Genomic DNA, 19375 nt, shown 5'->3' on the forward strand with positions numbered 1-19375 from the left:
ATTAAGTTCGTTCAAAGTTCTCGGAACACATGACGACATCTCCCCCAAGGTAAATAGCGTTGACCGCATAGTGTCCAGTAAAGTAGATTTTCGAATGCGATTTTTTTTTCACGTTATGTGAACCACACTTAGAATCGCAAACCAAATGAAACAGATATAATTCAAATCAAAAATAGATGTAACACACATCGGAAAGCATAGAGCAGGTAAAAGAGATCTGCCCCAAATTATCTGATCTGCACATTTTATTTTATTTGGCGTTTTATTTTTTTTATTTTTTGGTAGCGTACGGCACTCCTATGTCACAACTATTGCGTGATAAACGTTTCGTGATAATGACTGACACTTTAGCAACGGGAAAGTAAAATATCTTACTAAGAAGTCGAAGATGACACATTTTCCGACCTTTCGAGCTCCATTCTCATTTGGCATGTCGTACCACAAGCCATCCTCCGGATGTTGTTCAGGTATTCTGACGACGCCCGAGCCTCTTCTTATCACTCCTGAGTCCACTTGGATCGAACAGGTCGATACCCTAACGGAATAAATAGAAACCACAATTCATTGTCGACAAGTGCAGTGTAGGTTATATTGTCAGCTCAAAATATTAGCTCGTATACGCTTAGCAGTTGCGCATTAATATTTAATTACAAGGTTCAGGTTCACCGAGTTGATCTTGTGAGGCTGGAACACAGGAAGGACAAATACATCCTTTTTGGACGATACTTTTGCTCGAGAAAAATCAGCGGGGAAATGTAAAGTTGAATAAAACCTCCTGAGGACAAAGAGCAATCCTTCTTGAGTCTGTGGGACGTGCAGCACTGCAGCAGGCGAGAAACAGCGTGTATCGTGGCGGCGAACAGTGTGTCTGTAGCCATGAAACAGCAATGTAATCAAGTTCCTTGTGAAAGAAAACGTCAAACCAGCTGAGCTTTTGCCAAGATAAGAGTCACAGTACCGGGAAGAAACAACGTCAAGACGAAGAGTCTTAAGTCTTACCGCTACTCATGGTATGGCAGAAAATTCATCAAGGAGGAAATCGACAACTGGCTTAAGTTAGGTTTTGGTCGCAAATCAGAGTCTCATTACGCTTCCCCATTTTTCCTTATTGATCAACCATTTTGTCCGTCAACGCCCCGTAGACTTGTTGTTGACTACCGCAAGCTAAATGGGAAAAACCACCAAAAGAGTATATAGTATGCGTCAAACTCACGATACTGGTGACAGAGTAGAGAAAGGAAAATGCTTTTCCACTATGGACATAAAGAAAGGTTACTTAAACATCCAAATAAGGAAATCTGACGAACATAAGACAACTTTCATTACACCTGACGGTCTTCACGAATTCGTTCGAATGCCTTTTGATCCAACTGACGCTCCTGCCACTTGGCAAGCAGTACTGGATGAAGCATTTCATCCCCTCAAAAGTAGTAATGACTGGACACAGACTGTCGCCAACGCACATCTTGGTCTAAACACGATTTAATTATCAATTAGAGCTAATTGGGACCCCCACATTAATCAGCACCCTCCAGGGTGTTACCACACTAATTGGGGAGCATCTAACTGTCCAGACCTAGCTGTGCGTTGGCGGCAACCTGTGTCCAGAAGAAAGAAAAAATAGATAGAGATAGAGTGGATGGAAACAATTTATTCGAAAATCAACGAAGTCGTGGCGAAGAAACCAGTCCGGAACGCCCGAGTGACCAGCGCCCGCCATGTTGGTAGTTGGCGACAGGTGGCTACCTAGTTGCATATGTATCACACCAGATGGCGTCACCATCATAGCTCTATGCGAGAAAGACAGACTATGGCAACAACTATTCCATTGACGGCTTTGAAAGCCAGCTGGCTTGTAGAATGGGTCCTCCTGAACGACCACAAAGGTTTCAAGGATTCCAGCTGTCACGTAAAGTAGAATTAAAGAATCGCAAAGTCGCAAGAAAAAGTTCAGATAGCCAGAGCGATCTAGGTCACTAAAAGTTGAAATTTCCCAAAAATTGTTCTTTCAGCACATTTTCCGAACTAAGCCGTCTGTTTCAGCGCCATAATAATGCGTGCAACTGGAGCAATGCACCCGGCCGATTATTTCAAGCGTACTATGGTTTTCGTGCTTACCGAAAACTTTGACCCTGCATAAAATGACAGGGGCTCAATAGTCCCCAGCAGAACTTTGGGAAATGTCTATTAATACCATAGGGTATCCCCGATAATTGTTTGGTCCAGAAGTGCGGAGGGTCGAGCAGGACCTTTGGGTCGTTTGGCGTGGAATGACAGGAATTGAACACAAAACTTCTATCCTTATTTACATCAAGCAAACGGTCTTGTGGAAAGCATAATGAAGTAAACATGACATGAAAGACAAAGGGACGGACGAACATACAGGACGGGCGTCACTTTCAACTTCACTGACACAAAAGGTAGGCCAAAAAGAAAGGAAAATACAAACAGATCTCACAGGTTCAAGTACTCGAGTAATATTTTTTTAAACCTTAATCAAGGAAAAAATGTGAAACGATATGAAGCCCACCTGTAAGGAATTGTAATTTACTGTAATTGTAAGCTTCTTGACACAATGATCAAAAATACAGTAAGCTTCAATAATATCTGAAGTAGTCTGCGATCTAGATTTCCTTAAAATAGTGGTGCTTTCAAAGTCATGTTTACATCTGCTACAGTGACCCGCTAAGGTCCCAGAAGGCGCACCTTTTAAGGTACACTGGCGAATGTTAACACATCCAGCTGTCTATCCAATATACACTTTTTTTACATGAGAGTGGGATTGGATATACCACACCAGTTATATAAGGAATAAACTGCTGAGTATGCTTGATATCACAGACACTACCCCGATCATTTTTCTTCCTGTAGGAGCAAAGCCCACGTTGCTTATTTGGGGCTGAAAAGGCCGTAGGGACAAAATATCTTTTGGCATCCTGTTTAATATTGTGTGTCACACGGTGAACGTACGGCATTTCAACCGGTTTCCCCGGGGGTCTACCTTCGTTTCTTTTTTCACTTCGAAGGATATATGACAAGAGCTGCTCTACAATTTCCACACTAGTGAAGATCCACAAAAACAAAAAAAAATTCCTTAACATTTTCCTCGCTGTGAAGCACCACTGAGGGCCATCGTCACTGAAAAGGGAACCTGGCAAAAGAACGTATCTCGGTTTCTACAAAGGCATCTAAACATTATTGCTCTGGATGATCATTTTTTAATGCGTTTACTTCATTATGCATTCGCACCAACTAGCCCAATTGCTCGTCGTGTTGCAGTTCCTTTGCATGTGGAAAGGTCTGTAGCGACCATAAAGAATATTCTAAAAAATATTCCTTTGAGAATTCTTTAAAATGAGACCAATACATCGCAAACACCACTTCTTTCATAAAGACTTCTACATAAGGTTCTACAGGATTTTCAACACGTTTCCTTCTCTTTAGATTTGAACCTCTATCGAAAACGAGATTCAGGTTGGTGTAATCGTTGAGGACATGTTGCGACTTCAGAGCACTGAAACGCTACAGGACATACGTGCAAGAGCACGCGAAAACCTCTGAAAAAAGCTCTGTCCTATCAGGAGATACGTTACGACTGTGGTCGAAACCCATCGCAGTTCTCTCCGGGTGACTTAGTTTGGATAGTATCATTTTCAACTTCACCTTTGGATCCTATGTACAGGGGCAAGGTATTCAAAGCTATTGCCACTCATCCCCATGACATTTGTACTCTTCAAAGTCTGGATGAAGGAATAACAAAAACAGTTCATGTTACACTGATTAAACTGTTCAAGGATCAACCAGACAGGGATCCTAACATACCCTTCCATGATATAGGCACCGACGAGAATCTCTCTGTTTATCGTGACAATTCTTCAGAATCCGAAGAAACACATAGTCCACCTTACAAAGTAAAGTATGGACGTGTTACCAAACAGAGAGTACAATTACGTGCGTTCTATGTCGTTTGGCTTTGTTCATTCTTCGTGTAAGCGTTTTAAAGTGCACACATTCCATAGGGACGCCTTGGCGAATGTCGTTCATTCATGGACAGGGGACGCTCCGGCCCATAAATGGCTTTGTACTTCGTTTCTTTCAATGTATCCAGTATCTGCAATATTACTTTTTGTGGTCATACATATTCCTTCGCTGTTGAGTTTTTTCGGGTAGTCCCATACATTTTAGTTATTCGCACACATAGCCGCACTCAGATACACTTTTACATTGTTGCCGTTTGGTGTTTTCCTTTTACTAACCTCTTCAGATCAACATATTGCGCATTTCGAATTTAGTGTCACTTCTTCACAGTATTTCACATCAACTTCGCATCATTCATTGCGCATGCATTACATGTGACTATGCTATTCATGCTATACTGTGCCATGTCATGTGCCATTAACATATCATCTTGAGTATTAATTCCACTGTACTTGAATGTTAGCAAATTCACAATGTGTTTAGAATCAGGATATTCTACTTCTTCTTTTGAAGCTGGATTAATAAACGCCCTTAAATCTAAGTCGTTTTGCATATCAGGAAAAAAGATGCTGTCTGCTTCTGCCAAAGGCCCTGGCATGAATCATGTTCTTTCTTTCTTTTTTTTTTCTCTTCTTAATATCATGTTTCAGAATGACTTCGACTTTGACCTGTTAAACCTCTGCATAGCCGCTCTTGTTACGTTTCATTTTTCCTCACTGTAATAACGGGATGAGGACATTTCATTTTTGTTTGAGGTAGGCCTATGAGAACCAACTGTACATTCGGCCTATCCTTCATTGTCATGAGCCAGCACTGGCGCCGCTACATGCATATAAACGCCCGCCACCTCCTGCTGTGCCTTCTTCATCGTACGAGATTCATCAACATATGTCCTTACTCAGGCATGTTGCATCCTTGCTTTGCCTCACTCGGCCTTTCATCACCCACATCGTTAGGTATATTTGTTTACGCATTTTCTCTTTGTATGTATCATACCAGAGTGCTAGTAAACTGTCTGTGTGTTATCCAAATGCCGTATTCCTGAATGTAATTTTGAGTTTTGTAGATAGCCAAGGACACCTGGACAGTCACCAATACCTTATCTGCATTTTTCGCCCCTTTCCCTCGATCTGTCTTGCCTCACCTTGCAAACAAAACAGAGTGGGCACAAAGATTCACAAACAAGCAATCAAGCACAACCTCTTTACAAAAGAGAAAAGGTATTGTGGTGGCGAGACTACAACGAGACTAACTGGGTCACCTTTCACAAAGTAGGTCAAGAAGTCTATGATGTAATGTGACTGAGACGTTGCTAATAGTACGTGGGGTGCTAGCGAGTTGACAAGATTACAACGTAACCCGTGAGCGGTAACATTTACAGAAGGTTAATTCTTTCTTTTCGTGAAGAGGAGCCCACAATGTTGGCAAGCAACATATGAGAAATTGATGTTCTGGGCCTGGAACACATAGAAAGGACAAATACATACAAACCCTCAAAGTGCCTAATAATGAAAGATGGAAATCCCTGAAAAGGTTAGCCAGGCTGTAGGACTCGAACCCACATCTTCTTCTAATCCACATATTATGGTAATGCAGAAGATGTGGGTTCGAATCCTACAGCTGGCTCACTTTTTCAGTGACTTCCACCTTTCATCATTAAGCAACATGTTTTTTTTTTATTGCCGGCATTTTTAAATGTGATTACCACTGTTGGCGTGTTTGCGAATTCTTCCAGTAATACAATGGAGAGTTTGAGTTATGCACCAATGAGGTTCCAGATGAGGTTCCAAAGGTATTCTATACACGCAGAACTTCCTGCAAGCTGTGAACTAGGCAGAATTATGATATAGTGTTGACACCGGCATAAAGAACAGTAAAAGAGCATAAAATTGACAGTTCGGGGTTCATTCAAGTCCTGTAATTAGAGTAAAAGTAACAACGTTCACACGTCAGCTGCTTTTAAATAAACTAGCGTAGCAGACTGGACAGAAGCTCATTAAGATGCAGCTGACGGGTGATTGCTAGCGTTTTCACTCTGAACATCGAGCTCGTATGAACCCTGAAACGACAATTTTATGGGTGTGTTATTGTTGTTTATACTTGTGTAAATCATACATTTAAGTAAAATGCCAACCTCTCCCATCTGGGCCATCTTTAGTAGAAAGATGAGAAAGAACAACGGGCTATGTGTGGCTACGCTGCACAGAATACACTGTACAGACACCGTGCGCGCGACCAAATTTTTGCCAAGGCACGTGAGAAACCATGGGACAACTATGGGGGGACGCTGGTTATCCGTAAAGGGGAAGGAAAAGAAGCAGAACAAATGACGTTACTTAGTTCGGTTCGTGATTTTTCAGTTCGGTAGTCACCTTGCTTGAGGCAGGGGAAATGGCGTGTTACTGCGAAGTGTAGAAGGAACCAATAATATTTACTAATGGCGCCCTTCTACGTTCGCCGAGAACAACGCTGAAGCCGGTCCAGGATTGGCGGAAATATATTAGATAGTTTTAGTAGACCGTTACGCAGCGAACGGAAGGAACGCTATTCTCAACGTGAGCAAGATTGCGTGCTCGGAAATGGAAACGTGACTTCCGCGTTTCACGTTGGAACGATCGGCTCATCTTTTTGCGTCCCGTACTCTACGTTGTTTTCGTTGCACAAAACTACATGGCTGCCTGCAACACCTCGTCGACTGTGTCCGAGGTTAAGGCTACGAGACTGCGCTTCAGTACGAGGGACTACATCTTCTTCATATAAGAAGCGGTATACCTTGTACCATTCGAAAACACGAACTTCTGGTCTCTGGATGCTGCCAACCAAGTCCCGCTGAGCAGCAGTGTCCGCCATAACGGCGGCTGATAGCGATGAACTGACCGGCAGGGGGTATCCGTTCTTCTTTTGTTTGTTGGTGGAACAACCAATTAATTTTCAAAAGCAAAGCAAACAAAAACAGAGCACGAAAACGTAGTTATATTAGGCAATTCGTTCAGAAAGAGATGCCCAGACAACTTGGGAAGGGTAGTTCATGTTATCGCCGTTGGATGGCAACACAGTTAACCATTCGTAGCGTTGCCTGACGAACTGTTAAAACTCTCTTGCTATCCATTTCACGGTAGAAAGCTACGTACTCTGCGTTAATGTTAACACCCTGCCAGGTAGCTTGTCGGCCCTTGCCGAACCTAGTGGCATAGGTTTCATAGATTGACTTCAGGATGCGACCGTCCCCTCGAAGGGGTACTTCGGAACGATCGGTGAAAAAAATTGCTGCACTTCGTAGTTGGTGCATAACATCCACAGTATACCTGCCATCAGTTTTGCTTCTTTCTCGTGAGACGAATTATGCCTCAAATAAGTGAGCAATGAAACCGAAACAGGAAAGTGGAGAGGAGTTTTAAAAACTTTACGTCAACCTGCATGGAGCGGGCAAGTAGTATACCACGCCAGTCGTCGCCGCTGTGTTACATTCCCGGAACAAATCAACAAACGCAGATTGGGGATCGGATCGCTCAGACGCAGATGGAAAGAAACAACGATCATCTGCTTCTCTAAGAGTCAGAAAACAACGCACGAATTGTATTACTAAAGGGCAGATTACATGCGACGAACTTTTACGACGAACTCATCGCGGCAGGACAAGTGCGCCGGAACGACACGGGATGTTCGCGGGCTGCGTTACATGCAGCGAAGAAGCAGCAGATGCCGTTGCGCGTTCGTTGCGGGCCTGTCAGTGCGTCCAGATAAAAGAAACACGTTGTGGTCAAAGATGAAATGAACAAGCTAGCTTTGGAGACTATTATTCCTGCTTTCTAATAATCAAACTAAGCAATAAAGGTGTTTAACGTTCATGAAAAACGATTTGTAGTCTTTTTGGGCACGGTCATAGCATTTACGCGCCTATTTCGTGGAACGCGTGCGGAGGTATAGCGTGGTCTGGCTACACTGCGCGGGGAGACACACGTAGGAGAAAGAGCCGCTGCCCAGATTGATATGGGGGTCCTCTGGTGGCTTCTTGTTTTGAAGAAAAAACTATTGCTCGTGAAGTTGAGAGAGCTTGGGAAAAAGGAGGAAAGGAACAGGAAATCCTGGGTGCATCCCATATGGCAGGCAAGAAAAAATTCTAGACGCGCCGCCCTTGATGTCGTTGCTGGTGCTGGGCCTGGTGAAGAACGCGCAAAGACGATGACGACTACGTAGGGCGAGCAGAAGCCGGAAGTCGTGGCCAATATTGAGCCTGAATTGACTGTTTTCCTGGCGTTTCCTGCTGACCGATCCCGGGAGCGTCGGACGCCGAGCTAAATTTTCTGCCCTGGCTAGATCGACTGCCGGCGACATATTTTTAAGGCCGGGCGTCGAGCGAACGACGCAGGGCGAAGTTCGCCGACTGTTCGTCGCATATTCGCCCTTAATGCACGGCGACTTCATCCGAGTACAGAAGAAGTACTTCCATGGACGTTCGGTGGGAGCGAGACTTTTTCAAATTTCGAAAGTCGTTTTTGTGATTACACCTTCGTTTTCAAGTGAGATATTTCACAACTGTGCTCAGTTCGTGTAAATTATGGTGGAAACACCGCAAGCATGAAATTCATTTGGTTCCGAAGTCTCCCTTTAAAGGAGGTGAGAACTCTTGTCTGCAGCTACTGGTGTAAGCGGATGTTATATTGTTACTCTACGCTTCGTAATTTTATTTACAATTTCTTGTTCAACACTTCTCCTTTGTAACTGGTGCGATGTTTATACAAAAACGCACTTTTATTGGACACGGGTGAGAAGCACCGCCATCTAGTTACCTCTATCCATTGTTACGTCATTTTCAGAATTGCAGCACTCAACCAGACGCCAACTCAGAGGTACGCAAAACGCCGTCTGCTTTAGGTCAGTGAGCAGCCTTGAAGCAGCGAGAAAAAGTGACGAACATGGGCAAGTTGGTAGGATATCGCAAGAAATGTTTATGGACAGAAAATGTGGGACCGGGCAATATACTCTTGCTCCTCATTCGTTTTGCATGCCTTGTTTTGTACGATGTGGTGCTTAGTGCTTTATCTAACTGACAGATCGTCCAGTGCAATTCGTCGCTCTCCATCTGACTCCGATGACGACGACGACAACAGCGCACACCATTGGCATTTTGTGTACGAAGCACGCGAGTACCAAAACACGCACTCTGCGATCGAAGCCTAAAATACGAAACAACAACAACAAATTCACTGCGACATTATGAATGGGGAGTTTCATCAGCAGAAGCGATACTCTAACCCATAGCTGCAGCTAATATGGATCATTAAATATTGAGGCGTTTCACAATAAGGATCAAGTCATAATGGTATTCAGAAAGGTGAAGATAGCTTTGAGGGCAGAGCGTTGGTGGGCTGCATGTGGCCAGGGACCAAACAATTTTCTTGAGAGAGGTGGGGGGAGAGAGTCCAGCTCGTTAAAGGACACGGAGAGTACGGTTCGCGAGGGTTGGTAGTGTGGGTAATCGATCAGAATGTGCTCTGGATCTTCTACAGCACCACAGAGACAGCAATGGGGAGAGTCAACCTGTCTCAAGCGGTAACGCCACTGCGCTGTGAAAGCCACATCGTGGCGCATTCGATGAACTAAAACGCCATCTTGACGAGAGGTATGTCGGGGCAAGGTGAGCGCTGGATCAACACAGCTTAGCAGAGTTCGGTGACTCCACAATGTAAAAGCCTGCGTTCGCCAAGCTGGGCTGCATATAAGCCATCTTGCCAGCTGGGGGTAGGATGGCAGCGGTCCACTGGCAGGAAGCCAGGGCAGTCACCAGACGTCGAAGTACAGGACGACGATCTCCTCTCAGCAGCGTAATACGCGTCCGCATCCGAGACGAGAGAGATGCTTCTGCGGCGCTGTCGGCCTGTCGATTCCTTTCGGCACCACACTAGGCTGGAACCCACTGGAGAACCAGGCTTTGCAGTGCTTCGTAAACATGGTTGCAAGACATTAGCTCATCTAGCACCATCGGTGCGGATGAGCCTCGGATGCCAGAATTTTCGATTGCTTGCAGTACAGATACGACTCATTACCACGGAATAAAATCAACGATGTGCTGAAGACGGAAAAGTATGCCATATAGTTCCGCAGCTGTTGATGATGTTTCATGCGGAAGGCGACGTCCTTCCACTACGCCTTACAACGGGATGACGATTGCCGAGGCGGACATGAGGGGGAGCCTCATCTCTTCGTCGTTCCAGCAGGTCCGACAGACGTACGAAAGTGGACGGCACAAGCAGAGAACAAGGGCCGTCCGGCAGTGTGACGTCCTCAGCTATGAAGCAGTGAGAGTCTGGTGTGACTTCTGCGCTACTCGATAGAAACCGCCTTCAGGACAGTACCAAATTTTCCTGAGGGGTGGGTGACGGGGAATGTGCGCAGTCGTAGGAAATGTGGAGCCGTTTCACGCCCACGGACACCCTCCACCGGGAGTTCACCAGCTTCAGCAACGACTTGCCGTGTATCAGCCATTCTGGGAACTCCAAGGCAGCGACGAAGGCTTCGGGGAAAGAGGGTCCGAAGGGTATTTAATGACGTTGTGGAAATCCTGTACAAAATTTGAAGGCTGTAAAGCACACTCGCTCTCAACAAAGCCGCGTGAACGGCTGGAATGGAGTACCGATTACGGCCCCATCCTAAGTCAGAATGATGTTGAATGGCAGCAAGCCATCGCTGCACTTCGGTTTCAAGCTGCTTAACGTGGTGAGCTCAGCGCAGGTCTAAGCCCATGATCACACCAGGGAAGCGAACGTACAGTTTCGAGGTTCCTTACACCAAGCCAAAGAGGGAAATTTGTTATAGCGTTTCCGGTGAAAGCGAGCTCGACGCACTTCTCGAGCGAAAGTCCATCCCAAGTCGCGTGAGGTACGTATGGACATTATTTAAGGCTAGCTGCAAATGATGCTGAATGGCTGTTCGTGACTTGCCTACTGTCAAAAGGGCAATGAATGCTACTTTGCGAGGAATTATCGATTCTATGCCCGACATAACCACATTAAAAAGTGTAGGACTCAGAATGCTTCATGGTGGTACGCCTTGATGATCCGGATGCTTAGGGCTTTGGCCGTGGGATACGCGCACAGCGACAGTTTGGTCCCTGAGGAAATCTTGGAGCCAGCTGAAGAGTCGACCATGTACTCCAAAAAAGCGCAAGGCGTGCAGCACACAAATGTGCTAGACGGCATGATAGACGCGCTTCATGTCTAGGGAAACTGATACAAGGATCCGCCAATGTCCACGAGCATAGCATGTTGTACTGTGGAAACGAGGCCAGCACTGGATCCATGGAGCTTCGGTGGCGACGAAAGCCTGCCATTTCGTGAGGGAACCCACCTTGATTTTTGAGCCACCAGTCGAGATGATGCAACCATTTTCTCCATCAGTTTTTCCACACAGTTTGTCACGTTCACAGGGCGAAAACAGGACAGGGCATCTGGGAGTTTGCCCGGTTTCAAGATGGGAACAACTAATGCCTCCTTCCAGGTAGATGGTAGGTATCATGCTGCCAACACAATGCAATGCAATTATAAAAACCAAGGAAAGCTTTAGTGACTGCCCGTCAAAGTTTCGCTGTGCGGCATAGGTGATTTTTTCTGGTTTCGTGGGCGAGGCCACATTCATCAGTTTCGATGCAGTATTTAGCTCGATTAGAGTGAAATTGCGGACCGTGACCTCCGGTGGACGAGGCCAGCCTTTGTCAATTTCGGTCCTCAAGCTCTGAACAAAACTGGTGTGTACCGCTGTCGCCGAGGCTGCCGCCGGTGTAGTTAGTACGACGGAGAAATCTGTTTCTAGCGTGTTTTCGTCACTACCCTTAAAGTAGCCCGTGCCGCGAGGATCCTTTCTTTTTCGTTTTATGGTGGTGGTCGGGGGCATCCTACAGAGACGTCCTACAGATCTTTGTGGCCGGGTCAAACAGTGAAAGGTGCGGACAAAAATTACACCAACGCTACCGGTCTTATTTCTCACAATACTGGTGTTATACTTTGGCTTTCATCCGGATGTATTACGAGCCGTTCTTTCTACGCGTCGTCGTAATGCACGAAGGAGGCTAATTGCTGGAGAATGATCGACGAGGCCTGTTACCCTTTTAGATAGGATCATCACATCCTGAATGGCGCAACGAATGGCTTGCGAGCTTCCCTCTGCCGGTGTGCACAGATGTTCGGAGGCCGGTTCGCAAGAGTGTTCAGTTCGTGAAAGAAACCTGTCCAGTAGTGGGTGAGAGAGGAAGTTTGTCGTGCCAAATATATAGAGGAAAGTGGTCACTACCTCGGGTGTCGACATCGGTAGCCCACGACAAGTGGCGACTTATGTCCGCTGAGCACCACGAAAGACTCAATACATCGAATGCCGTTGGTGATCGCATATAAGTTGACTATGGGTTGTTACGTACGCACATGTGAGCATTCTCCATTGCTTCCAACAACCTCCTTCCCCATCCGTCCGCCTGTCCGTTCTACAGCTTCCCGAGGCCCTATGATGAGCATTGAAGTCACTCAGCACGAGAGCTGGCGATTCCAGTGAATTGAATATGTTTCAAGGTCAGTCAACGGGACCTGTGCCGCAGGACGTAAAGAGATGCTGGCGACTGTTAATAGCATCTGCCCAAGTTTGATACTGCAGATGATATAATCATAAGAGCGATGACAAACTGACCTTATGGGTTCAGCAACGAGGTCATTACGAACATACAGCAAAAAAAAGAAAATAAAAACAAGAAGAAGAACAAATGCTTACGCACGTTGAAAAACAGTGGCTGACCGACCGTCTGCGGAAATTATCAATAGCCCAGATAGCCGTGATTGCATTGGTTGGATACTGACCTATAGGATTCATCACAAAAGTCGGGCTAGTTGATAGAGTTCATAGGCACCCAAATGAACGGCGTTTTGCTAAAGCCATTTACTGCGCATATTTTTCTTGCCATAACTCCTTGACTTACAGTTCAGTTGAATTTTTCCTCTTGGAGCACTGTTTACGATCCGGTTTCAAAAAATGCCATCCTAAATTGTTAGCGAAATCGTGAAATGCTGCATATTTTGCATTTTTGACGGCTGCTGTACGCGCAAAGCTTTAAATCAACCGACTGAAATTCCGGTGAGTATGTAGGATGGACCTTGATCCGTAAAAAGAAGGCAACCTTATTATTCTTCGAGCTTCCAAAACGTCGCTGCCGCCTTGCAAGGGAGACGCGCTTGCAATCCGCCTACCGTTAAAATGCCATTTACTCGACAGCAGAAACATTTCGTGGTATACCAGAGGACGCAATAACTTATTTCACAAAGCTTCTGTCACAAGTTTGTTGTGTGAATTTTTATTTAAACCTCCCTTGCGAGTTAATTTAGGGAAGAGTTCTTGCAAAAAGCTCTGATTACGTTGGCCATGACAGCTCCGATACCGACAAATGTATTATTTGCACATTTCTTTTTTCAGATTCCTTAGAGGGACAGTCCTGTTGTGCGCCCTCAGGGTTTTTTTTTACCCCTTCGGCGAGACTAGGCACAGGACATTTGTGGATGCTTCGTACCGTACCGGTAACGCGATGCCACGTGCCTGGCTGACCTTTCCTTTTTGACTGCCTCTTTTTTTTTGTAATAAACATGCCTCCCCCCCACGTGTTTTTCTTCGAGAATTTTGTGGCTCCCTACTGTTGGGAATTGTCTTCGCGCTCTGACGTTTGGAAGGTTAAAAGTAAATTATTGCTTTTTACGTAAAGCGGGCTGCCAGTGTTTTGTGGCAGGGGCTTGGTGACCCTTTTTCCCGCCCAAGAAAAACAGGATGCTCCTGACGTAACTTGTGGGAGCCCCGTTGAGCAACCTAGTCCGACGTGCCTTGGGCTCCGCACGTCGACAATATGCCTGCACTTGCTCAACCTCTAGGGTTTGCGCCGAGATGACAAGGGGCGTCATTAACGTCCATGCTTGATGAACGAAGGGCATCCGCGATGTCTGCCGCCATCTCGGCAGCCGAGAGGCCGTTCCTGGTAGTCGATGAACATACGGCGCAAAGGGCCGACAATATGTAGTCGTCGCAACTTGATGTCGTTGTTTTGGAGTGAAGTTGTGAAAACCAATAAAGTTGGGAAAGTGATCATTTCCCCTAGCGTCCATGCCCGCCTATGGCTAGCACCTGGATACATCCTTCGAGCAAAGCGAAAGATCCAGACAGTCTGCAAGGAAACATCGGTCGAGAAACGTACAAGACCCGTCATTCAGAAGATGAAGTTGAATATCCTCTATCATGTCCGCCCAGATCTTGGTGCATGTGTCCACCTTCCTGTTACCCTATGATGGATGGTGCGCATTGACCTGTGCAACTATAACGAATGGGGCAGGGAGACAGACCATGCGCACTTTGCACTCTGTTTCGTGAAATGGGTCACGTTGAGAATGAGCCAATGTTGAGGTCAGTTCGTTTCTAACGGAAAGCTTAGCTCGAGACGGAGATGCGATGTTTCCTGTAAGTCCGTAGTCTTGACTGGCATATGCTGCGCAAATAGCCAGAACAGGTGTTTGATACCGAAGCACAACTGCTTTCAAGTAATGTATATTTTTCCGCAAGCGACGCGCGTCCCACTGTATATATATACGCTTGCTGAATTGCTCGGCAAAAAGAGACTGCTTGCCGCCAGAAAAGCTCTGACTTCATGCAATTGGGCAGCACCCAGGAATACGACGATGACAGCCTTCAAGGCAACACAAGTGCGGCAACAGTGCGCTGAACTTGACGTCGCTGCCCTTCAATGTGAAGGGAGCTCACCTACCCGGACACTGTCGGCCGCTGCACAGGCCGTTACAGCTGATGACGGTTAACAGAGTGGTTCATACGGGCTAGGCAAGGGTGCTTATACGTATGATAAACCAGGGCAGCTGTCCACAAGCAGTCCGTGTCCGAACTCAGTGGAGCTGCTGAGTCATATACACCGCTGTACCGCTGCTGACTATTGGTGAGAAGTACCATCTGGAAAGTGTAACGCCCTTAGAAGCATGGGTGCGCGTCGAAGGAAGTGCGGAAGGAAGCGAAGGAGGTCCAGGCCCGGACGGGGCAGGTGGGACGCGAGTAACCGCTGTCGAGCTAAAAGACCTTGTCAAAACGGAATGTTGGTGACGCCGATTGGCTATTTGCTCATAGAGACACCGTCAGTCCGAAGCTACATGAAGGCCTCCGCAGTTTGCTCCCATTTGTTACCGGTTCACAGTGCACATTGTTAGAAGAAAGGGTATATGAAAGGTATAAAAACTGTATAAATCAAGTCTAAAGTACCATATTTATACGTCGTTACCACTGTCTATACACTAATTAAACCACGTGTAAGGTATAGATCACTCAGGCTATACCTTCCACGGCAGCCGATGGTATAATACGGTACTTCTATATTACGTTTATACTTCAGCATTTTGTATAACTTTTCTTCCGCAACGTGAGAGGACACTACATTAATTAATTAACGACATTAATTTGTATCGGGGACAATATAAACTCACTTAAGCAGTATGTATTACGAAACATAGTCGTTAATACAGCCTATTATTTGTTCCCAAAATAAGTAGGTGTACATGTCCTCACTTCTTAAGTGGCTTCCATGGCGAAGAGTGTTTTTCCACCATGTGCTTTGTGCCGCATTGTGCTGTATACGTATCTGTTCTCCAGCAAATACGAACTGCTCCTGAAAATATTTTTCCTAATATCTCTTGGTGGTGCTTCTCGGTTTCCAATTTGATGCTAATTACTACTTCATTCCTTTTCTCTCCGATTCACATCCACGCTGTGTAAGTTTCTGTGCGAGTGTGTATGTCCAGGCGTTTTCTTGTTTCCTTGTTTGTTGTTGGTGGGGCAAGCTGGATTGGGAAGCCGCCACTCGGATATGACGGTGAAATAAATAGAAGCTTAGCGTTTTCAGCAATTATACTGTGGAGCAGATTGTCTTTATCCACAGGAGTCCTGACCGGCGATAATGAAATGTCCCAAGAGGGAGATGTGCGTGACCTCACGGTGCAGGACAGTCCCGGTAGAAGGCTGGCAGGCGCAGTGGCGCGCACTAGCAGAGGCACATCTTCACACTCGTCCACGAGCTGCCACATCACTACCCCCCCCCCCACTTCCTTAAGACGGCGATCGGTGTAGAGTTAACAGTTAAGCTCCGCGTCAGTACTTGAAGATCCGAAAGAGGGGCGACGCGTGGAATAGGGACGGCTGGGTTAGCGTGTTTGCCTTGTGGTGCTTACTACGGTGCGGACGAAGGCTAGCCGGGCGTGTTCTTGGTGCGCGCCGAAGCGGGATGCAGGCGAGTAGGCCGAACAGCGTGCAGAGATGGGACGACAGATCCGGGCCCTGTTCGTGAGCGCTGGGCTCGTAGTGTTGTCTCCGAGGAGGCTGCGGGGAGGAGCATCGTGAAGCACGGAGAGACTGCGAGTAAAACTCATAGTCGCATCCGCGCGTGTCCCTGGTCGAACGTTAGTCCCAGGGCCTCTTAACCGCTTCTGAGTGTGGCGCGGAGTGAAAGCGTCATCGTGATATGCCAGGTCGTTGAATGCTGAGCGAGGAGCATCACCGCCTAGCGAGTCCTCAGAGGAACAAGACACCATACCTTCAGTTATGGCTTCCGGAGTGATTCGCTGGTTGATGGAAAATTTGGGATGGGGAAGGGCCAAATTACCCCGAACGTGGGATTCTTTGTTCGGTTCACCAAATGTAGAGGACGATGGTCTTCCTGGCCGGCGATGATGAAATGTCCCAGCGGGCGGATGTGCGTGGTCTCACCTAGGACGGTGCGGGTAGAACTGGCGGGCAGGCGCAGAGGCGCACGTCACCAGAAGGACATTTTTATCGTCGTCCATAAGCTGTCACAATACCACAAGGCCTTCAAAATATGCCGTCAAGCAGGTATATGTTTACACTCTAAGGTGCAAATGATATACGTTCACGGAAGCATAAACATAGTATACCTTCAGGAACGCGCACTGTTTATGTCTCAAAAGGTATCCGCTCTGGAACGAGCCGTTTATGCCCTAAAGGGTACACATTTTTCTAGCAGTTCAGTCCGATCGCATGAACAGTTCTCCTATATATGCAGTCCATATATAATGGATGCAGCTGAACCCCTTCAGTTAGAACCGATGTTAACAAACCGCTGGCAGTTGAAACACTGTACGGGAGCCCCAACATACCCTTGCACTGCGTAATCGGTGAAACCACTTTTCACACTGTGAGGGATTTTAACGTTCTCTTGAAGATGAGAATAACAGACCTAAGGGGGATGAATATATTCTGACGATCTTCCGTGGAGAAAGCTGAGACCTGCCGTCGGGCCGAAAACAACCCGGGAGCCCTCAAGGTAGGGTGCCATTTATTCGTCCGCATATGGCACAGCGACGACGCTGATCTTCCCGATGTTTTCGCTGCATAGGACTTAGCGATGCTCGCTTGCGGACCTACGCCCGTGATTGTGTCCAGGCCAAGCATATTGATAACAGCACCCTGAGATGACACGAACACACACATATTGCCGTACTTGTTGAAACGACGTTTCCGTATAAGATCCTACGCGGCGGCGCAGACGCAACATGCAGACGTCCGTCCTGTGCATGCGTTTGGTTTGACGCCTCAGAAGGATGTCCCAACATGCATGCGTGCGTGTGGCTTCCGAGCGATTCTTCTTATTGATCACCAGGCTAAAGGGATTCACATCAAGGTTGTCGTCGTTCAGTATTTAACGCCAAACATACCTGTCAGGAAGACCAGTCAACAGGAGGATGGTCTTGCTGGCGCCTTGAGGCCTTAACGTCCCCGCTCTCTTGGGAGCGAGGGTCTATCGGAGGCAGACTGCGATGGCACTTCAATGCCTTCCGCCTTCGAGCAGCAGAGACAGGTTTTGAGTCTGTGCCACACAGGCTGTCCAGGACTTGCCACACACGATAAAATAACCTATTCCAGAAGGTCCTCTGTGGTTGTAATTCACGGAGATAGAAAGCACACGTGCATGTCGCACCAGAGGAGGACATTTATTTGATGATGGTCATTGGCACGAGGGTAGAAGACGGAAAACCAAACATTACCATACGCATAGATGAACACTACGACAACACTTCCCCGAAAAACAAACACGCTATTCCAATTATTCCAATGTTTTCAAGGAAGTAGTATCGATAAGTCGTGCGATGATGCAGGCTTGCAGGGCAACGGCGGAGGGGTGCCGGTCTTGTGTAAATCTTTTTTTCTTTCTTTTTTTTTCACTACCAGGTAAAGAAGTGTTTCGGTGAAGCTTTGTGAAAGCAATGCTCAAGGGTTATGCTACCAAATACGGTCTGTCTCACATTTTTAGCGGGAACACTTCAGTAAGCATTTTGGGGGCTGAATTTCACACGTCCCACGTCTGCTACACAACAGTGTTACACTGATTAAATGATTAGTTTCGCAAAAAAACTGCAAGAGTGCTCCCTTTTTTTTTCGGGCAAATGGTCGTGACCACAAGAGTCGATCAAGCATCAGCGGGAATTGCCATGAAACTGCTTGCGAATCACACTGAAGATATTTCATTGAAGGTTACGAATATCAACTTCAAGAAGCAGCCACAGAGCGAAATAGAAAAAAAAAAAAAACCACAACCTGTTTCCAAGAAATTTGGGATTGTAGAGAACAACGCCATGGACGTTTGGCGGGGAAAGTTGCTTTTTTTTACTCAACGCATATTTTTTATGACAAAGTCGCGACAGAAGCACTGATACCATCATGGCATGCGGGTTATGCGGCCAAGCGGACATCCTGCAGGGCACTTTATGCAAATACTGAAGGACTAACTAGGTAAAATGTATTAATTTTCTCATTAAAGGGACTATGAAATTTCCCGAACCCCCATACTTTTTTTCGATGGAAACTGTTCTTCCCGCAGAGAAACTAATATGCCACAAATTTTTCCGGACGAAATCGCTCCACTCTGCGAGGAGCGCGCGCTGGAAATGTCTCTTCCGCGTTCCTCCTCTCCCGCGCATATTTCCCTGCCGATGGTGTAACTGTACGGACCGCTCTTCGGTTCCCCGTTACGTCACCGGTGTTGCACAATGGCAAGTAATGCCGCGAGCTCGCGCTGTGGCTGCCGCCACTGCCGAAATCTGCCGATCATGGAAATGGCTGCTGTCATGGAGATTTCCACTCCCGATGAACGCATACGCGGGATCCTACGGCGCATGCTCCTGGCGGGATTCCTCGGCTCGGCAACACGTCACGATGACGTGTTGCTGAGCCGGCCGTGGTCGCGTCAAGTTACCCGTTGTGTCTCCGCTCGGCAGCTCGTCACGGCGCGGCGCCAGCTGTCCTCCCTTCGCCGCTCCGTTTAAATTCGCTCCCGAGAAATCCGCTCGCGTGACGAAAGTAAAATTTCGGT

The 19375-nt window shown here is 46.7% G+C and overlaps 1 protein-coding gene across 1 annotated transcript in view; it reads right to left on the reverse strand.

Moving 5' to 3' along the window:
• LOC135379032 (caspase-3-like) overlaps nt 1-19375 on the reverse strand; it is a 179280-nt gene that overhangs the window by 89257 nt on the left and 70648 nt on the right. Inside the window, exon 5 of the mRNA XM_064612279.1 lies at nt 376-535. Within this exon, the coding sequence (XP_064468349.1) occupies nt 376-535 (160 nt within the window). The remainder of the gene's footprint in view (nt 1-375; nt 536-19375) is intronic.

This window comes from Ornithodoros turicata, chromosome 1 (genome assembly GCF_037126465.1).
Source record: "Ornithodoros turicata isolate Travis chromosome 1, ASM3712646v1, whole genome shotgun sequence".
Lineage (NCBI taxonomy): Eukaryota > Metazoa > Arthropoda > Arachnida > Ixodida > Argasidae > Ornithodoros > Ornithodoros turicata.